General features: G+C 38.6%; 1 protein-coding gene across 1 annotated transcript in view; it reads right to left on the reverse strand.

The window, feature by feature from the left end:
• The window catches only part of fmn2b (formin 2b), a 111,052-nt gene that overhangs the window by 27,574 nt on the left and 64,039 nt on the right, over positions 1-19,439 (reverse strand). Inside the window, exons 10-15 of the mRNA XM_022670313.2 lie at positions 18,940-19,031; positions 17,975-18,104; positions 17,301-17,447; positions 16,261-16,320; positions 14,902-15,022; positions 7,500-7,592 (exon numbers count right to left, since the gene is read on the reverse strand). Of these exons, the coding sequence (XP_022526034.2) occupies positions 7,500-7,592; positions 14,902-15,022; positions 16,261-16,320; positions 17,301-17,447; positions 17,975-18,104; positions 18,940-19,031 (643 nt within the window). The remainder of the gene's footprint in view (positions 1-7,499; positions 7,593-14,901; positions 15,023-16,260; positions 16,321-17,300; positions 17,448-17,974; positions 18,105-18,939; positions 19,032-19,439) is intronic.

Raw genomic sequence — 19,439 nt, forward strand, 5'->3', positions numbered from 1 at the left:
AATCTTGCTGGTTCTGTGTGATAGAGATGTGTGCTCCCAAATGTTGGTCTTACACCATATTGCTTCCATTTGATTTAATATATTAAAGACACTGTAACGATCCATAATTAATAGTATTCATCCTACAGAAATCCTGTATAGAAGAAAAAGATGCACCAAGATGCATCAATAATCGCAGAACTCTGAATAATCAATCAAATCGAAAGGTATCTAGGAGATTCCCATCCCTACAGTTAATTAAGGTATTCCATTACTTTTCTACTTTTCTCCATATTCAAACTGATACTTTCGTCCAAGCACTGCACACTGCGGCTTTACTAAAAGTATTAGCCAATAGAATAAGCCATCTTAAATAGGATTTTATCCAGCCAATGCTGGATAAAAAGGGTTGAGGCCTGGGAAGACCATGCAGACCAGTATCACAGATTGTGTGATTTTGAGTGTGTGTGTGTGTGTGTGTGTGTGTGTGAGAAAAGTTTCCTAAGAAGCGCAGGGGTGACTGGGGGTCACTGACCCAGGTGCTCTTTGACAAATTGAGGCCGGTAGTGGTTAAGAGTTCAGACCATGAACCCTGCACCCCTTTAATATCATCTGGAGGGGAAATAAAAGAGGGTGTGTCTAATGATTGTAAGACAGTGTGTGTGTGTGTGTGTGTAGAGTAGGCTCTCTGGAACTGGGCAATATGATCATATTTTATTGTACTGTACTGTGATCAATTGTCATTATACTGACAAAATGCTTTTTTTAATATATTGAGGACATCAGTGCTTAAAGACTATGGACTCAAGAGATCATTTTACTACAAAGAGTGTAAAAAAAAAATTCTGTTAAATTGGATAATGTGCAGCAAAAAAAGTATTTAAATAGCAGTTTTTAAGAATGCCATTGCTGATGCATTTCCTCTATGTGTTAAAACATTGTCATAAAACCTGTAAATTGTAAAAAGTGAGCAATGCCCAGGAACCACAAGTGGTTCTTCTATGGAATTACCCCATTTAATGAATCTTTATTTTAACAGTATATACAGTAAAAATAAAAATAATACAAAGAAAGTATTTTACAGACTATAAGGGGCACCATCAATGAACTATTTTCTGGTCTATTTTTATACATATGGCACACCAGATTATAAAGTGCATTTTACAATACTAAGGAACAAGAGACAAGGGGGTTGCCATATTTTCCTTCTAATTCAGCAGGTCTTGCCACTGGGGACGCCTAAGTAAACAAAACTGTAATTCTTTCTTTAAAAAAAAAAAGAAATCTTAAGTGAAATGAACAGTGGATGTTCATCTACTCAGATTTCTCTCCTGAAAACTGTTTACTTCAGTGAGTAAAGCGCTTCTGTTTATTTACAGTAAGCTCATCTTATTTCCAGTATTTTAACAGTGCTAGCTGCAGTTATCAGTGATTTGCGCTAGTAAATGCCCCCCTAACAGTGATACACTGATTAAACCTGAGTATTCCTGTAAGCCAGGGCGCTATCAGCTAGCGGTTCAACCAACGTAGCTTGTTTTAACATGATAAACACGCAGATTACAGTCCGATACACTCACCTCGGAACGGCGAAAGAGCTAGCGCTGTAGTTAGCGGCTAATGCTAACACTGCTCCAGCCTCAGTGCTGGAGTGGCTTTACTGCTCCTTAATACCTGAATGATGGAATTCATACATGTGGCACTCCAGATCATAAGACACACTGTTGACTTTTGGGAAATTTAAAGGATTTTAAGTGTGTTAAATATATAGTATATAAATAAAGAAAGGACTACAATGTGAATTTACAGAATTACAGAGTGTTCTAGATGATCATTGGAAGTATGATGGACATTGGGTGTAGAATCAAGGATCAGGTCAAAAGGTTTCTCACTCTGAAAATCCGGATGACACTTGGATTACTTGTGAAAATGGATTTTCCAGTCACAGTGTGGTCAAAATGAGTCCCATCTCTGGTGGTGAGGGGTCAGGTGACCCTGAGCCCGGCTCTCAGACCCCGGGTGGCGGTGGGGTCAGAGGGAGACAGATTAAAGTGACGTAAGGTTAGGAAAATCTCATGCTCAGCGGAGCTCCAGGGGTCGTGACACATTAGTTGGACTCCGCTAAGTGGTGCTGCATCCTCTGTTAGCTAATCACAGCCAGACCACCTCGCCGACCACCCTGCCCCACCTCGCCGACCGCCGTGCAGCAGGATGCCTCAGTCAGTTTGATTTATACACTAATGACTCTCACTCGCCCGGCAGAGCTTTAACGGACACTTAAAAGCGAGAGAGACAGACGGAGCGATTCTTTCTGACCGGAGAGGAAAAGAATCTGAGGAATGTTCTCATCCAATTTAGAGTCAATCACTGGGAACACGATCTCTGACCACTTCACACTACACCACTGCGAGCCTGCTAAATCTTATTCCTTTTTCATGCCATCCTCACACACTCGAAATATTAGCTTTTAATTAGGATTAGATGTTACTTCCAAGCTTTATACAACAAATTATTTCTTAATTTCAGGTTGCACAATATAATCCTGATATTAACATGAATAGAAAAGCAGGAGACTATAAAATTGGTCCACAACTCATTCAATGTGTTTTCTTAATTTTTATTTTACACTGTCAATTTAATATTGAAGACTATATTAAAGCTATACAGGAACACATGCAGGATTATTCTGTAAAAAAAAGAAAGTGTTAAACAAAGCAGAATATATTAGAACTATATTTTATATTCTTCTAAATAAGGATCACATGTGTCTTTGAGGACAGATCTGCAGATTCTTGGTGAGATTTTAATCTGTGTCTTCATGAGGGAGAGTCACCTGAAAAAGTTTTCTCAGCGTCTTGAAGGAAAGAGTTTCTGGAGGTGCTGAACAATAGTTGCTGCTTTTTCTTCATGCTGTGAAAGAAGCTCCAGCTCATCCCAATTAAATCACCAGCTCAGTTCATCAGGTTTAAGTCAAGTCAAGTCAATTTATTTATGAAGCACATTTAAAAAGACATCAAGTGTCGACCAAAGTGCTGTACAATAAAAACAAAACAAAACAAAACAAGATTTAAAAGATAGCAAATAAAAAAAAAAAAAAATAATAAATAAATAAATAAATAAATAAATAATGAGCACTTGAATAATTTACTTGAGTGAATTAATAAATTAATTTACTAAGAAGACAACAATAAAAAAAAAAAAAGGACAGGGGCCACCATAAATCCCTAGAACGATTTAAATGCCTGGGTGAATAGATACGTCTTTAAATTAATCTTGAAAGTTTCCAATGTAGGGGAAAATTTTATGAAAGATGGCAGGCTGTTCCAAAGTTTAGGCGCAGAGACTGAGAAAGCCCCGTCACCCTTAAACTTCAGCCAGGAGCGCGGAACGGCTAAGAGCTGCTGATTTGAGGACCGCAGAGACCGGGAGGAGGAGTGAAGAGAGAGGAGATCTGATATATAGCTTGGTGCTATACCATGTAAGGCCTTATAGACATACAATAGAACCTTAAACTCAATCCGATATCTCACAGGTAACCAGTGCAAGGAGGCAAGTACAGGAGTGATGCTCTCCCTTTTCTTTTTTCCCGTCAGAAGCCTGGCAGCAGCATTTTGAACCAGCTGCAGGCGTGATAGACTGGACTGACTGAGACCTAGATAGAGAGAGTTGCAATAATCGAGACGAGAAGAAATGAATGCATGGGTGACAGTTTCCATGTCCTCCCAGGACAACATGTGTTTTAGTTTAGCCAGATTTCTGAGATGAAAGAAGCTGTCACGTACAACTGCACTAATTTGCTTCTCCAAAGTGAGAGCGGAATCAAGAATGAAACCAAGGTTTTTCGCGTGTGTATGTACATTAGCACATAAGGGTCCCAGATCACTGGCTATTGAGCTAGTGACAGGGTTTCCAAATATGATGATATCAGTTTTGTCCTGATTTAACTTTAAAAAGTTATTTGACATCCAACAATTTATGTCTCTCAGACAACTAACAAGGCGATCTAGAGATCCATTTTCCCCAAGACATAATAGCATAGCAGTGGTAAGGGATATTGTACTTTTGACAGATAGAACTAAGAGGGAGCATGTATAGTGAAAACAAAATAGGGCCTAAAATGGTTCCCTGAGGGACTCCACAAGTAATATTAACTGTAGTAGATGTATATTTTCCCAGTTTTACACAGAATGTTCTATTTTCCAAATATGAAGTAAACCACCTCAGTGCAGTTCCCTGGATGCCAACACAGTGCTCTAGACGATCAAGCAAGATTTCATGATCAACAGTGTCAAAAGCCACAGTTAAATCTAAAAGAATTAGAACTGCGCATTTTCCAGCATCTACAGCAAGAAGTACATCATTAAACACTTTAAGAAGGGCAGTTTCGGTACTGTGATGTGCTCTAAAGCCTGATTGAAATTTGTCCAGAATGTTGTGGGTACATAAATAAGTGGATAATTGAGACAGAACCACTTTCTCCAAAACTTTAGAAAGAAATGGCAATTTTGAGATAGGCCTAAAATTATTTAAAATCATTTGGTCAAGATCTGGCTTTTTTAAGAGGGGCTCAACAACTGCGTGCTTAAAGCAGTAAGGCACAGTGCCACTAGAGAGGCTGCTATTTATTATAGATAGAATGCTGGGACCAACAGACTGCAGCACATCTTTAAGAAATTTTGTAGGGAGTACATCCAGTGAGCAGGTGGTTGGCTTCATATGCATAATTATGTCAGTTAGGTTGGTCATTTGCACCAGTTCAAACTGACTAAAACTAGATGTGTGATTTATCAGTTCATATGGGTCAGTGCTGGAGGATACAATATTTGCTCTTATTGTATCTATCTTACCTACAAAGAACTTCCTAAAATCTTCACAACGCTTCATTGTAGCTTCGAGAACACAATTGGCAACAGGGTGCAGAACAGAGTTTATTGTCTTGAACAGGACTTGGGGTCTGTGAGAGTTTTTGGTGATTATGTCAGAAAAATACTTTGCCCTAACTGTTTTAACTGAGTTCTGATATTTAGCTAAGCTGTCCCTGAGAATCTGATATGATACTCTTTTCTCCACTTTTGTTCAGCTTTCCTACAGTCCTGTCTGAGCACCCGAGTTTCACTATTTAGCCAAGGCTGATTTAATGATCTGTGCTTTTGAGGTTTAAGAGGAGCAATTGAATCCATTATGTTTTGGCATGTATTATTAAAAAGATCAATTAACTCATCTGTACTAGTATTTTCCTGGGATGTTTCAACAAAGTTAGAGCTAGCTGAAACAGCTTGATAGTTAAATGAAAACTGACTAGCTGTCTGAGGAGTAAGATAACGAGAGAGTTTTTCAAGTGGGCCATGCTTCATAGGAGAAAAAGGGATGTTAATGCCAAACAGAATGGGTTTGTGATCAGACAGGCATACATCTGCTATCTCAAGGTTGCGCACAGAAATGCCAAATGAAAGAACAAGGTCAAGAGTGTGACCAAGCTTGTGTGTGGAGCCCATAACAGACTGAATTAAGTTAAATGAGTCAATAAGCTGTAAAAATTCTTTAACTAAAGGTTTGGAAGGACAACAGACATGAATGTTAAAATCTCCTAAAATTAAAAGCTTATCAACACTAGGCAAAGTAGTTGTCAAAAAGTCATGAAGAAAGTTCTTATTTAACTTGGGGGGTGGTATACAAGAGCACAGAATACAGGGCATGACAAATCCACTACACACAGCTGGACTTCAAAACTAGAGTACTCCTTCACAGTGAGAGATCGGCATTTAAAACAGTTCTTAAAAACAGTTGCTAGACCTCCTCCCCGTCCGGTAATCCTTGGTGTACTTAAAAATTGACAGTCATTAGGGGATAGTTCGACGAGGGGACTTAAATCACCAGCCGTTAGCCACGTCTCCGTCAGAAAAAGAAAGTCCAGAGCACGAGAAATAAAAAAGTCATTCAGTAAGAAGGTCTTGTTCACCAGTGATCTAGCATTGACTAGTGCTATTTTAACTGGAGCAACGTTTAGAAGTGACTGAAGTGCATAGCTGGGCGACATACTGTTTAAGGCTGAATATTCCAGTTTACAGAGATTACTGAAGTTAGGTGGCGCACACAGTCTACCAGAACGACGGCGCCATGACGACCAGATCGACGGAATCCCCTCGCCTTTGGCATTATATCCTGATATGCGCAGGTTGCGGCGGGAGCCCCGGTGAACATAGCGTGCGCATAAATCCGCGGGGGAAGCCGGCTAGCTGAGTTAAAACGCCGCAGATCTGATGCTGAATACTGAATGATTTCACTGTTACTGTGAGAATCAGAGAGAGGGTTGACACAAAGTCCAATAATCCCAAGCAGGAGAACCAGCGCGTTTGAAAACATCGTGGTCTTTCCGTTTATTTACGCGTCCATATAGAAGACACAATAGCCAGAGCTAGATGACCACTAAACCACTTTACAGACAGTGTTTGGGAAAAGTAGATTTGAAACTACCTACTTCCATCAGCCTGAGACAGTCAGCTTGAGAGGCACTTAGCCCGGTGCACGCCAGTGGACATCACATACAGTGTAGAGCAGCAGCAGGATTTAAAGTCCAGTGGAACCAGGTATTATGTAATCCAGATGAGATCGCTTTCAACTGTTTAAATATCCACCTGATCTGTGTTGTCAGTTCAGTCAAAACATTAAAAACGGTTAAAATAACTAAAAAATAACAAGCAACAAACACCGGTGAGTAGCGGCAGCTACACGCGCCTGCGTTCACTCAACCGGAACCGGAAAAAAAAAAAAAAAAAAAAAAAAGATCAGGGGATTAATGTGAAGGATAAACACTCTTCTTGTACTGTTTACTACATAATTCCATACGAGTCCCTTAATTGTTTTCATGTTTTAAATATTAATCTACAATCTTAATGTAGAAAATAAATTAAATATGAATAAAAACACATTAAATGAGAAAGTGTGTCCAAACCCTTAACTGGTAATGTATATTAATTGTATATGTGGATGCATGAAGACTTTTAATCAGTAATTAATAAGTAGTCTGATTAGAGGAGGAAGGGTCTGCGAGTCTTGGTTTTAACCAGTGTTTTTTTTTCTGCCAACATTGATGACTGGAGGTTCTGTGTTGTATATTTTATGCTCCGTCTGATTCTCTGTCCTCCTTCTCTCTTTCTATAATATGCTTCTCCTAAAAAAAATGTTTTGATTATTTGACGTGTGTATGTACAGTATGTTTTTGCATTACTCCATGCACGAACACTGCTACTAGCTGCCAAACCTATATATTCATACTTTATATGATTATATTTTTTAATTTATAGTGACAGGTTAAGGCATAAACACTGAACTGAAAAACACTATAAAATGATTAATATTTTGGACATAATTTATTACTGTGTCAAAATTACATTAAGATAAAATGGTGCAATATAAAGATGTCTAAGACTATTATTACTCTTACTATACACATGCGCATTATGCATATATATTATTCCACATTTTCTCTGGTTGTAAAGGAGATGGAGAAGCAGCAGGCTTACCTTGACTCACAAACTCCTCCATTTTATCCTTAAAGGGCTGCAGGTTCTCATCAGAGGAGATCTGGCACACACTCTCCACTTCCACAGTGCATGCTGGGAAACAGGGAAACAGAGAGAGATAATGAGAATTAAATTAAACTTACAAACACAGCAACTTTGCTTTATGATCCTAAGTTCAATTAATTTTCAACAAATACCATGATATGAAGATTTACAATCTCCAAAAAGATAAAGGTTTTAAACAAACCAGAATGTTTTATATTTTAGATTCTTCAAAGTAGCACCTCTTGCTTAGATTAGACAGTTTTGTACATCTCTGCTGGATTTTCTTAGTCAGCTTTATGAGGTAGAGTCACCTGGAATCAGGCTTTCAGTTAACAGCTGTGCTGAACTCAAGAGTTTATTACTTGAATTTCTTGCCTTTAAATGTGTTTGAGAGCATCAGTTGTAAATGTGTGAAGAGGTAGAGTTGGTATACAGTGAATAGCTCTATATGAGTAATTTGACAAATACATATTTTGGCAAGATCTATTAAACTAAAAAAATAAAAAAGAATTGAAGGTCAGTCAACTCAAAAGTCAATTTCAAGAATGTCAGAAGTATCCTCAAGTGCAGTCGCAGCAAAAACATTATGATAATGATGAAACTGGCCCTCATCAGGACCGCCCCAGGAAAGAAAGAGCTTTCCTCTGTTGTACAGGATAAGTTCATCAAAGGAAAACTGCAAGTTAACAGCTCCCTAGATAAGAGCACCTAAATGCTTCTTCACAGAGTATTTGGTTTGTTTTACACTTTTAATCTACTACATGATTTCTTATGTGTTCCATCATAGTCTCAATCACTTCAGTATTCATTTACTATGTAGGGAAAAAAATATAATTAAATAAAAACACTGAATAAGAAGATGTGTCCAAACTTATGGTTTGTACTGTAAAAAAATATTAATAATAATAAAACAATATGTATTTGATCTACAGCGGGAACATTTAGTGGAACATTCAGTACCAATTTATTCGTGAACAAAATGATCGCACACAGTTATGCGGACTATAAACTTCTCGGATCGTGGAATTCCTTATTGCCGTAATTACCGGACAGTCGAATGAAATGGCAACAATTAAATGACACAAATCCTGCAGGAAGTTAAAGCGGAAAGATGGCAGAGGTGAAAGGAAATCAGAGCTTGACTTCCCCGCAAGAGCGTCTTTGATCACCAAGCAAAACATGCCACAATTACACCAATTATGATCAGACGAGCGAAAACTCAACCTCACTCAATTAGCTCACCCATAACCCCACGCTGGCACAGCTCCCACAGCGTTTAAAACTGAATAATGATTTACTCTGCTCTGAGCTGGAGAGCTTTTTAAGTAAAAGAACATTGTGGTAAAATCATTAATGTAATCTTTTATCCCTCTTATTTAACCACACCGCACTAATGACAACAGAAGACAAAGCAGCTGATACTATAACAATATGATGAAGCAAAGATAAGCTGGTCATCCATCACTGATCATCAGTAAATTTTACATTTCATTTGTAAATCAAGGGAGCAGAGTCTGGAGGAAGAGTGGAGACACACAGTCCAAACTGCTCGAGGTCTAGTGTGAAGTTTCTACAATCAGTGATGGTTTGGAGAGTCATGTCTGTCATCTGCTGGTGTTGATCCACTGTGTTTTATTATCAAGTCTAAAGTCAGTGCAGTTTTGTTTTCCCACAAAATCTTACAGCACTTCATGCTTCCATCTGCTGACAACTTTTATGGAGATGCAGATTTCATTTTCCGGCAGGACTTGGCACACTGCCAAAAGTTCCAATTGGTCTTTTACTATATAATATTAAAATTTTCTGAGAAACTGATTGTTGGGTTTTCATCATCAACAATAAAAAAAATTAAACACTTAAAATAGATCACTCTGTGCGTAATACATCTATATAATATAGGAGTTTTACATTTAGAACTGAATTACTAAAATAAAGTAACTTTTCAATTATATTCTATTTTTATTTTAAATGCACCTGTATAATAATAAATAATAATAAAAATAATGTAAATCTCAGGTTATTTCTTTATTATGTGATATCTTCTATATTTGACCAATATCTGGTAAAACATATATATATATATATATTTTGTATTTCCTTTTTATTCTCAGCACGTGGCATCATCCCCCAATGTCCATTTATAACATTTCGGTCTGCATTTTATATCAGTAGTTATTTTTTTCCTTTTTGTCCGACTAATAATGAAAAAAATAATCAGATTCATCAATTAATAAAATAATCGTTAGTTGCAGCCCTACCAAGGACAATAAATGATTAAAAATGCTTGCTGATAGGGGTACTATTTATTAAGCTACACATACAGACATAGTGTGTAGCGCATGTGTAATGCTGCACCATTCCCTGTTGGAATAATGCACCAGAATATGCATTTATTAATGGAGCAAAGGAAGAGCTGCCGATTGCTATTTCAATCATGTGGGCTGTTAAAGATCCTGGAAAGACCTTTAAGAAACCTCTGAAGATAGAGCTCTGCAAAAAACACTCACTCACCTAACACCCCTAACTAACTAACTAACTAACTAACTAACTACTCCTCTATCCTACTATTCCCCTTGGTCTCCTTAAGGCCATGTCAAAAAAATTTGTTCTGTCTTGAACTTGACCATCATTATTTCTAAGTCGGTTAGATATTACTTCTCGATGTGTAGCTCAATAAATATTACCCAGTTGTGGTAAATCTGGAAAAACTCATTAATTTCTTTGGAGACACTGCGCCATGTGCCTCTACAGCACAAATTTCAAAAGTATATTTTAGGCCACGATCATTTCAGAACTACCATAAAACAGTGTCTCAGACATCAAACAGCATATTCATAATGCAATAACTATGTGAGGGAGCTTTTAAAGGCATTAAACTCTTCAGACGTCTGGATCCTATCACCACCACTCTGAACACTATGTTTCTCTAGAATGGAAACCAAACACTAAACCCTTCTAAATACATTATTATTAAGTTTAAAGGCATAATATTCCAAAAAAATATTCTACATATATACACTCTTATTCAAAAAGCCAATATAAAAGCCATTCCTCTACTCCAAGGTCTAGTAAAAAGGTTTCCTAAACCACCTTCTAATTTAAAAAAACAAAATCTATCTAATTCATGCCCAGAGATGAATCAGACACCAGAAATTTGGATTTGGGCCACTATTGCGGTCAACAAAATACACTAAAGTTTACAGGTATTCATCATGTTGTAGTAATATATATTCTTGAAACTATAATTACTTTTTTTTTTTGTTTTGGCACAAATCTAATTATCAAAAAATACACTCTTTTTTTAATATTGTAATATAATTATTTTAGAGCCATACCGCCAACCGCTAGTCAACAGGTTTAAATACTCACAAGACATTACTTCTACTATAGTCTCTTTCCTGACATTGGCTGAACCACACAACAGCAGCTAAATTTGCACGTCCAATTACTGAGCATCTCCCGAAATAGGCTGGCCTCTGACTGGCCGTGACCGGGAGCCATTTGACCACAGAGACCTCCGCTTTGTAGCGTGGCCGAGCCAGACCGTTTGATTGATACGGGGGAGGAAAGACAAGGGGGGAAAAATTACGAGGAATTTGAGTAGAAAAAAGGGCAAAAAAATGTAGACTTAGAAAAGGAAGAGGATCAGGTCTGCGAACCATTTCAAACGTGTTAACAACTTCCAGCCTCGTAAAGCACTGACCCCGGGAAATAACCTCACGCTTAAAACCCACATTCACAGACTTAAACACGGCCAGGAACTCCGACCCGCGGCTCACACGCTGTTTACCTATGGAAGTGTGGGCAATTTAGCCATCCATTCAGGCCTCAAGCACTTAATTGGAGTTATAACTCAAACAAGTGGAGTTAGGAATGAGATTGTTCCCCTACCAGTCATCGTTTCATTAAATAAACATTAACTTTAGAGCCTATAGTCACCCCCTCTGAACAGACTGAAGAGAAGGTCACTAGCTTATAATGACTCATAACAGCATTGTAGTAATATAAAACTAGGGGTGGGCAATATTATATCGTATACAATATATTGTGACACAGAAATATCATGATATTAAAAATCCATATTTTGATAATAGGGCTGTTCTGTATTAAAAGTAGTCTATTATTTACTGTGAAGCTTTAGGTGTATTTATTGTATAATTGTTTTAGTTTGCAGTTTATATGCATGCACTAAATATTCTGCAATATTTTTTGCTGCATTATATTATTTTATGCTATATTATTTATTTTGCCACATTATGATTATTCTGTTATACTATTATACTATATTCCTGAAATGAATGTATTATTTTAGTTTTCCTATATCGGCAAGTATATCGTTATTGCAAAACTACCCAGAAATTGTGATATTATTTTAGAGCCATATATCGCCCACCCCTATATAAAACCTCAATTTATTTTATTATGTTACTACACTGTTATACGTGTTATTATTAGGGTCATTTTCTTGGCTGCATAACTAGTCAGATACTGTTTCAACTCCAGATTGTTTCATCCGATGGTGCAATGCAGGCTTGTATACAGGTAACATAATACCGGAAGATGATAAATCCTGCATCTAACAACTGGACTTATGCATAGGGCTCAGCCAGGACAGAATTCTGTGAAACTGACAATAAATCCATAATTCTTGGTATTTGCTTATATCTTGCTTTTATCCTCTACAGTAACACAAATTTTAATTAATCTCCCTCTGTTTTTCATTCAAAATTTCTCTTGTATAGAAAACTATTGCTTAACTCTCTAATGAGCACTCATGTAGAGGAGATTAGAGATCAGAAGTGGACAACAGAAAAAAAAAAAGTTAAGAGCTGTGGAGTTCATATACAGGTGCATCTCACAAAAAATTAATCATTGAAATTTTTTTTGGGAAAACACTGCACTAACTTTGGACTTGATATAACACAGTGGACCAACACCAACAGATGACATGTCTCTCCAAACCATCACTGATTGTAGAAACTTCACACTTCACACCTCAAGCAGCTTGGACTGTGTGTCTCTCCACTCTTCCTCCAGACTCTGATCCCTTGATTTACAAATGAAATGTAAAATTTACTGATGATCAGTGATGGTTTGGAGAGACATATCATCTGCTGGTGTTGATCCACTGTGTTTTCTTGCAATATCTTACAGCACTTCATGCTTCCCTCTGCGAACAACTTTTACGGAGATGCAGATTTCATTTTCCAGCAGGATATGGCACACTGTCCCCACTGTCAATAAGTACCAATTGGTCTTATATAGAATATATAATATTCCATCTTTGAGATAATGAGTTTCGGGTGTCCATCTGTAAGCCACAATTATGAATAAAAGAAATAAACACTTAATAGATCACTCTGTGTGTAATAGTCTTCTTGCCCTACCTGTTAACATGCCTCTTTGTCTATCCCTCTTTGTCTAATAGTCGCATATTTTGGTTTTCTCCTTCTCCCTTCTTTCAGTTCTCTTTTTCCGTTCTACCTAGATCTGCATTTCTTTCTCTCCATCCATTTAATCTTATTTTTCCCCACCTTCTCTCCTTGCTTATCTGCCTATCCTAGTCTCTGTGTGTGTGTGTGTGTGTGTGTATATATGTGTGTGTGTGTGTGTGTGTAGGAGTCATAACAGAGGTATGGAGGAGCAGGCGGCTCTGATTGGAGCCACGCGAGATCAAACGGCTGTGCAGACCCATGCAGCGCCTGAGCCACAACCAGCCAGAAAACGCCGAAACTATTAGCAGAGGAGCCACATCTGACATGTGCACACGGTGTGTGTGTGTGTGTGTGTTCTTCAAAATCAAAGTCCTGTGAAGACACGCAGGTCTGTCAGCAGTCTCGGCATTCTTGATGATTACACCAAACAGTGCGAGAGAGAGAGAGAGAGAGACAATGAGAGAGAGAGAGAGACACACACACACACACACACAGACACACACACAGACACACACACAGACACACACACAGACACACAGACACACAGACACACAGACACACAGACACACAGACACACAGACACACAGACACACACACAGACACACACACAGACACACAGACACACAGACACACACACAGACACACACACAGACACACAGACACACAGACACAGACACACACACAGACACACAGACACACACACAGACACACAGACACACAGACACACACACAGACACACAGACACAGACACACAGACACACAGACACAGACACACACACACAGACACACACACACAGACACACACACAGACACACACACAGACACACACACAGACACACACACAGACACACACACAGACACACACACAGACACACACACACAGACACACACACACAGACACACACACACACACACACACACACACACACACACACACAGACACACACAGACACACACAGACACACACAGACACACACAGACACACACAGACACACACAGACACACACACACACAAACACACACACACAGAGAGAGACGAAGAGACAGCAAGAGAGAGAGAGAAAAATGCACAGAGATAGAGAGAGAGAGAGAGAGAGAGAGAGAGAGAGAGAGAGACAGACACAGACAGAAAAGTGACAGGGAGAGAGACAGACAAGACATAGTGAGAGAGACTAAGACAGAGGGAGAGGGAGTGAGAGGGAGTGAGAGGGAGAGAGAGAGAGAGAGAGAGAGAGAGAGAGAGAAAGACACATTGGTCCATCTCTAATACTGATACACATCATCAATCCCTCTCCTCAGTGTAGTTTCTACATATTTTACACAAAAGGTTTAAACTTAACCATACAATGCCACTGTCAAAAAGTGCTCCTGCTGTGGAGTCCAGTCAGACTGAATGAGTCAGGATCATCCTCACCCAAAACGATCCATACTGTCCCCCACTGCAGCCCAGAGGAAGTGGGTGGGTGAAGAGAAGTGCTGAACAATCAGGAGTAAAAGTTTTAGGTCAGCTGGTTTAGATCAGTCTATACAAGAAGCCTGAACACAACCAGGAGAGATCAGGCTGAACAGGCAACACTCAGAGCTGTGAAGATCAGACACGCTGAGACATGGTTTTAGACTAGACTTAAGACCCGTCCAGAACAGAGAGGATCTGGAATGGGACAGTTATTGGTTTTAATGATGCGCAGTAGTAAATTCCCAGGCTCAGGTAGGGATGGGATGGAGTGGGCCTGATCTATGCTCTATGCTAACTTGAATTAACTACTTATGTTCTGTGGGCCCTGTGTTAGAGAGAGAGAGAGAGAGAGAGAGAGTGAGTGAAAGTGAGAAGAGAGAGATAGTGTTTTATCAGGTGAGAGAGAGAGAGAGTGAAAGGTCATCACCCATAAATGTCAGAGAGTGTAATCAGGAGGCTGCTTTACCTCTCAGGTCCTTCCGCAGCTTCAGCAGGTCTTTAGTGAAATCCTCAAACTTCATCTGAGACGCCTGAAACAGATCCTGCGGCTCCGGCAGAGGATACACACACGTCTCCCGCCCTGCGTCCTACACACAGACACAGACACAGAGAGACGGATAAACAGACATAGAAAGAGAGACAGAGACACAGAGAGAGATTAAGAGAGCGACAGAGAGATAGATAGACAGACAGATGCAGACAGAGAGCGAGAGTGAAAGAGAGACAGACAGACAGACAGACAGAGACAAACACAAAAACAGAGCCATAGACAGAGCGACAGAGAGAGACACATACACACAGACACACACACAGAGGGACAGACAGGTTGTCTTTTATTATTATTGGAAATTTACAAAAATACTCTCTCTGCAGGTATTTATATTTGAGCATCCATAAAACTGAGAGATAGAAGTTATGTTCACATTACAAACTTTATCAATCCATATCTGGTTATTCGCACCATTTACACACATACACTAACACAGCACACATGCAAACATATACATTATATACTTATATGGTGGGTCATTATCCTCAACACTGCAGTGATTAACAGTGATTAGCATGGTGGTGGTGTATGAGGTGTTAGTGTGTGTTGTGCTGGTGGTACAGTGAGTGGATCAGATACTGCAGCAGTGCTGCTGGAGTTTTTAAACACTTTGTTGGGTGTCTATACTCAGTTCAGCAGTAACACTGAGGTGTTTAAAAACTCCAGCAGCACTGCTGCACCAACATATCCACTCTTAAAGGCACAACACACACTTTTTTGCTTGATTGGTGTATAACAAGCTTAAACACACTTAAGTGTGTTTGAAGTGGTGGCGCTGTTATAACACTAACGGCCTTGTGGGAGAAAAGTCAATGCTGCATAGCAACGAACACAACCACAACTGACCACCAGCTCAAAACATCTCACACACATACACCATTCCTTCATATTACACACACCATTCATCATCAGTGAGACACACACACACACACACACACACACACACAAACAGAGAGAGGAGGATTAAAGGAAACCCCAACACCCGCAGTCTGTTTTCTCTGGAGCTCGGAAACTCATTCTGATCCCGGCTATTAAATGCAAATGAGCAAAACCATTCCCAAACCAGTTCCTAAAATAATGCCACATGAAGCAGCAGCCAGTGAAAGCATGTGTGCTGGACAGACAGGCAGACACCGCCTGTTAAAAAACAGGGGCTGATGCTGGTGGTGCAAACAATTCAGACCACAAAGTTACAAAATAAGTTTGATAAACAAATAAATTTAAATATACAGAGCAAAAAAATAATTAAAATAACAGATAAATGTCAGTAAATACCTCATCAAAGTGCCGCAGGTAGTACGCAACAACGTACGACAGAAGACTTCTGGTGTTGTCCTGAACACAAGAGGGAAGGGTTTTAACTTATTCATGTTCAACTATATATGTTTAACTTTCTATATTTTCACATTTTCATTTTTCTATATCATTTGAAAAACAGCAGCTGTTCTTTTCACTGTGAAAATTTTTTAATAAGAATGGAAGCACAATTTACTGTGATATATTTTACTGCTTTGGTTTGCGATAGGCGCTCCAAATGCCAAAGACTCGCCCCTAAATTAGACTTATTAAAGTTTCTCGCGGATTCACAGTATTTGTATTTATTTATTTCCATTATTTATTTGCATTACTGGAGTTTTATGTAAGTTTTCGGCTTATTCTAATGTCAAAAGTACGTAGAATATAAAACATTAAGGCTTTAAAAATAAAGGCCTTGATTACTATAGCGCTTATTTTGTTACACCACCCCACCCCACCATATATATATATATATATATATGAAGGAACCTAATAAAATAGAACTTTAAAGAAAGAGATATGCCAACAATTTTAAAACCTGCTTCCTTTTCAAAATGAATTATTTGAAGTTGTTACTTCAAACATATCAACTTGGAATGCTATCCTGAATGGCAAGGAATTTAAGTATTAAATGATTTCTCAGTCATAATTCCATTGGTTCTCCAGATAACAAATAAAACATTTAAAACTTCAGTGTACTTTTTATATAATTTATTTATTTTTTTTCCCCATTTTCTTCTAATATAGAGATGAGTAACATCTACCCACCCAGAGAGAGCAAGGCCAATTGTGCTCTCTCTGGGCTGATCATCAGCTGAGGGCAATCTGCATGAACTTTAGAACGCTGGACCGTTTGGCGCACCAATCTCAGTGTAGATAAAAAAAAGGGGGCAATACAGGAAATACTTTCGTCCCGATTGTCATTATAATCCATAAACATTAAATCCAGCGTTTTTGGGGTCCTACACAAATTATTGTGCACCCAGGAGAGATTCTGGGCTCGAGACTGGCCTACTTACGCTGCTTTTGACATCTTTAAGTTTGGGCAGGATGTCCAGTGCGAAACCGTCTGCCTGTCCTCTGGTTCGGTTCCCTCCATTCATGAAGTTTCCAAAGGCCAGAACCAGACCTAGAACTCGCGTCACTCCAGATCCACTCTGCAGAATCTACACACAGAATTTTTACATCAATAGCAATAACAAACGTATTATCACAATTCTCGATACTAAAACTATACATATATAGATAACAGCCATTATTATTATTTAGTATCATCAGACCTGCCAACCTTAAAATAAGTCCGAACCAAAGCACACAAATTACTCTAAACAAAACAGGTGTTTTTGGTCTGGATCAGGTGAATCTTGCTTTGGTTGGTTTGCAGTGTGAAACACTTTTTTGGACAGTTTGGAATTTTGCACAATGAAACTAATCAAAACTTACCGGATTAAAAACAGTGCAGAACATAATGTAATACACATCAATCTTGGTGCGTACTATGGTGCAAAACATCAGGTAAAAAAGCCCTAAACCCTAAATACTTAAGATTTATCGTCATTTAACTTTCATTTAAAATCTTTGCATATTTTGTTTTATATTAATGAAGAAAACACCTGTTACACATCAGTCCAATTTTCTAAATAATAAATGCAGGAACACAGTGTAATAGAGCGAGAGTTGAGAATGAGCTCACCTTACAGACCCTCTGCAGGATCTCCAGCTTTCGGTGGATGGAAGAACTACATTCTGAGAATGTCGACTGAAACAGAATACAAAACACTCTTCCTGAGAAATTGGGGATTTGAGAGAGCTGATAGAGGAACCTGCACAGAAGAGGAGAAAACAGGAAAGAAAAATTAATTCGCAAATAGGGATGTCTCAAAATGTCACAAACTGAGAAAATTGCAGCTTTGGGCAACACTGGCATATTTCACAATAATTAAATGTGAATTTTGGGCTGACGTTACTTAAATCAGACATAATATACCTTTTTCACACTAGTTAACATAGGTATAGGGGCTATAAACTTACAAGTGCATTAAGTTCCTTGCACAAAGTCACTCTCACAAAGATAAAGATCTCACCAGCTCCTTTTTTTTTTTGCCAGTTTCAGTCCCTATCAGGATGAGCCATTTAAGGGCTCTGTCACTTTTATGCAAATAAGCTTTTGCAGGGCACACCATATAGATGCTGAGCATTTACCACACATTAGTGTTACCTTGTGATAAATTGCAAAAACAGACAGTAGGTACAGATCCCTCCCTCAGACGAAGTCTCGTGCTAATCCTGCTGTCTACTGTCCGAGTTTCTTCAACTGATCTATTGGGTGGGGCTCTCTCTGGTGGGGGTTGACTGATTAGAGGTGGTGCCAGGGTGGTTCTATGCAGGTTTCCTTATTGTGGCATCACCAAAAGGGAGCATCCAAACGGTTTATAGAAGCATATGATTCATAACACCAAACTCTTTCAGCTGATTCACAGAAAATGGATTGATGGATTTTTTTTTTTTAAGAAAGATTCTGGGGTTGTTTGGTGAGGTGCTCACAGGCACTTTTTTTGCAAGAACTTTGCGCATAGGATCACAAAAGTTTTTGTCCATTCGCTGCTTTTTTTATTATTATTTTTTTTTTAGGAAAGGAACAGAACTTTCGAATCTTACTGTTCTGGTTTGTCCAGGGGTTTTGCTCCCTCCTTCTCCTTCGATGATTTGATGTGCTTGTTTATCTTGTCCATCTCATCAGACTGTGCTCTCTGAAACACCAAAGAGAAAAGGTTTAAGAACACCACCAGCGACAACACATTCACTCCATACACTCAAACATGGCCCCTCCAAAACTATCTGAACAGTGAAGCTAATCCCTTTATGTTCCTATAATAAAATTAAAAGATGAATGAGACAAAATAACAACATTTCAACTTTTTTTTTTTATATCAGGTATTCACATCTGGATCTGATACACAGTTCTGAAGATGGCACCTTCACTCTGAACCCACCCATTTATCTTATGAGCAAAAGCGTTGAAACGTGTGCCTTTGTTTTGTGTTTTGTTGCCTAGTTGTGTTCTGATACATTTATTATTCAAACAACAAATAGCACAGAATGTCTATGGACTGATAAGACACAGAATAACTTCTAACAATGTGATGGAAAGGCTAAAG

The sequence above is a fragment of the Astyanax mexicanus genome, chromosome 15 (assembly GCF_023375975.1).
Source record: "Astyanax mexicanus isolate ESR-SI-001 chromosome 15, AstMex3_surface, whole genome shotgun sequence".
In the NCBI taxonomy this organism is placed as follows: Eukaryota; Metazoa; Chordata; class Actinopteri; order Characiformes; family Acestrorhamphidae; genus Astyanax; species Astyanax mexicanus.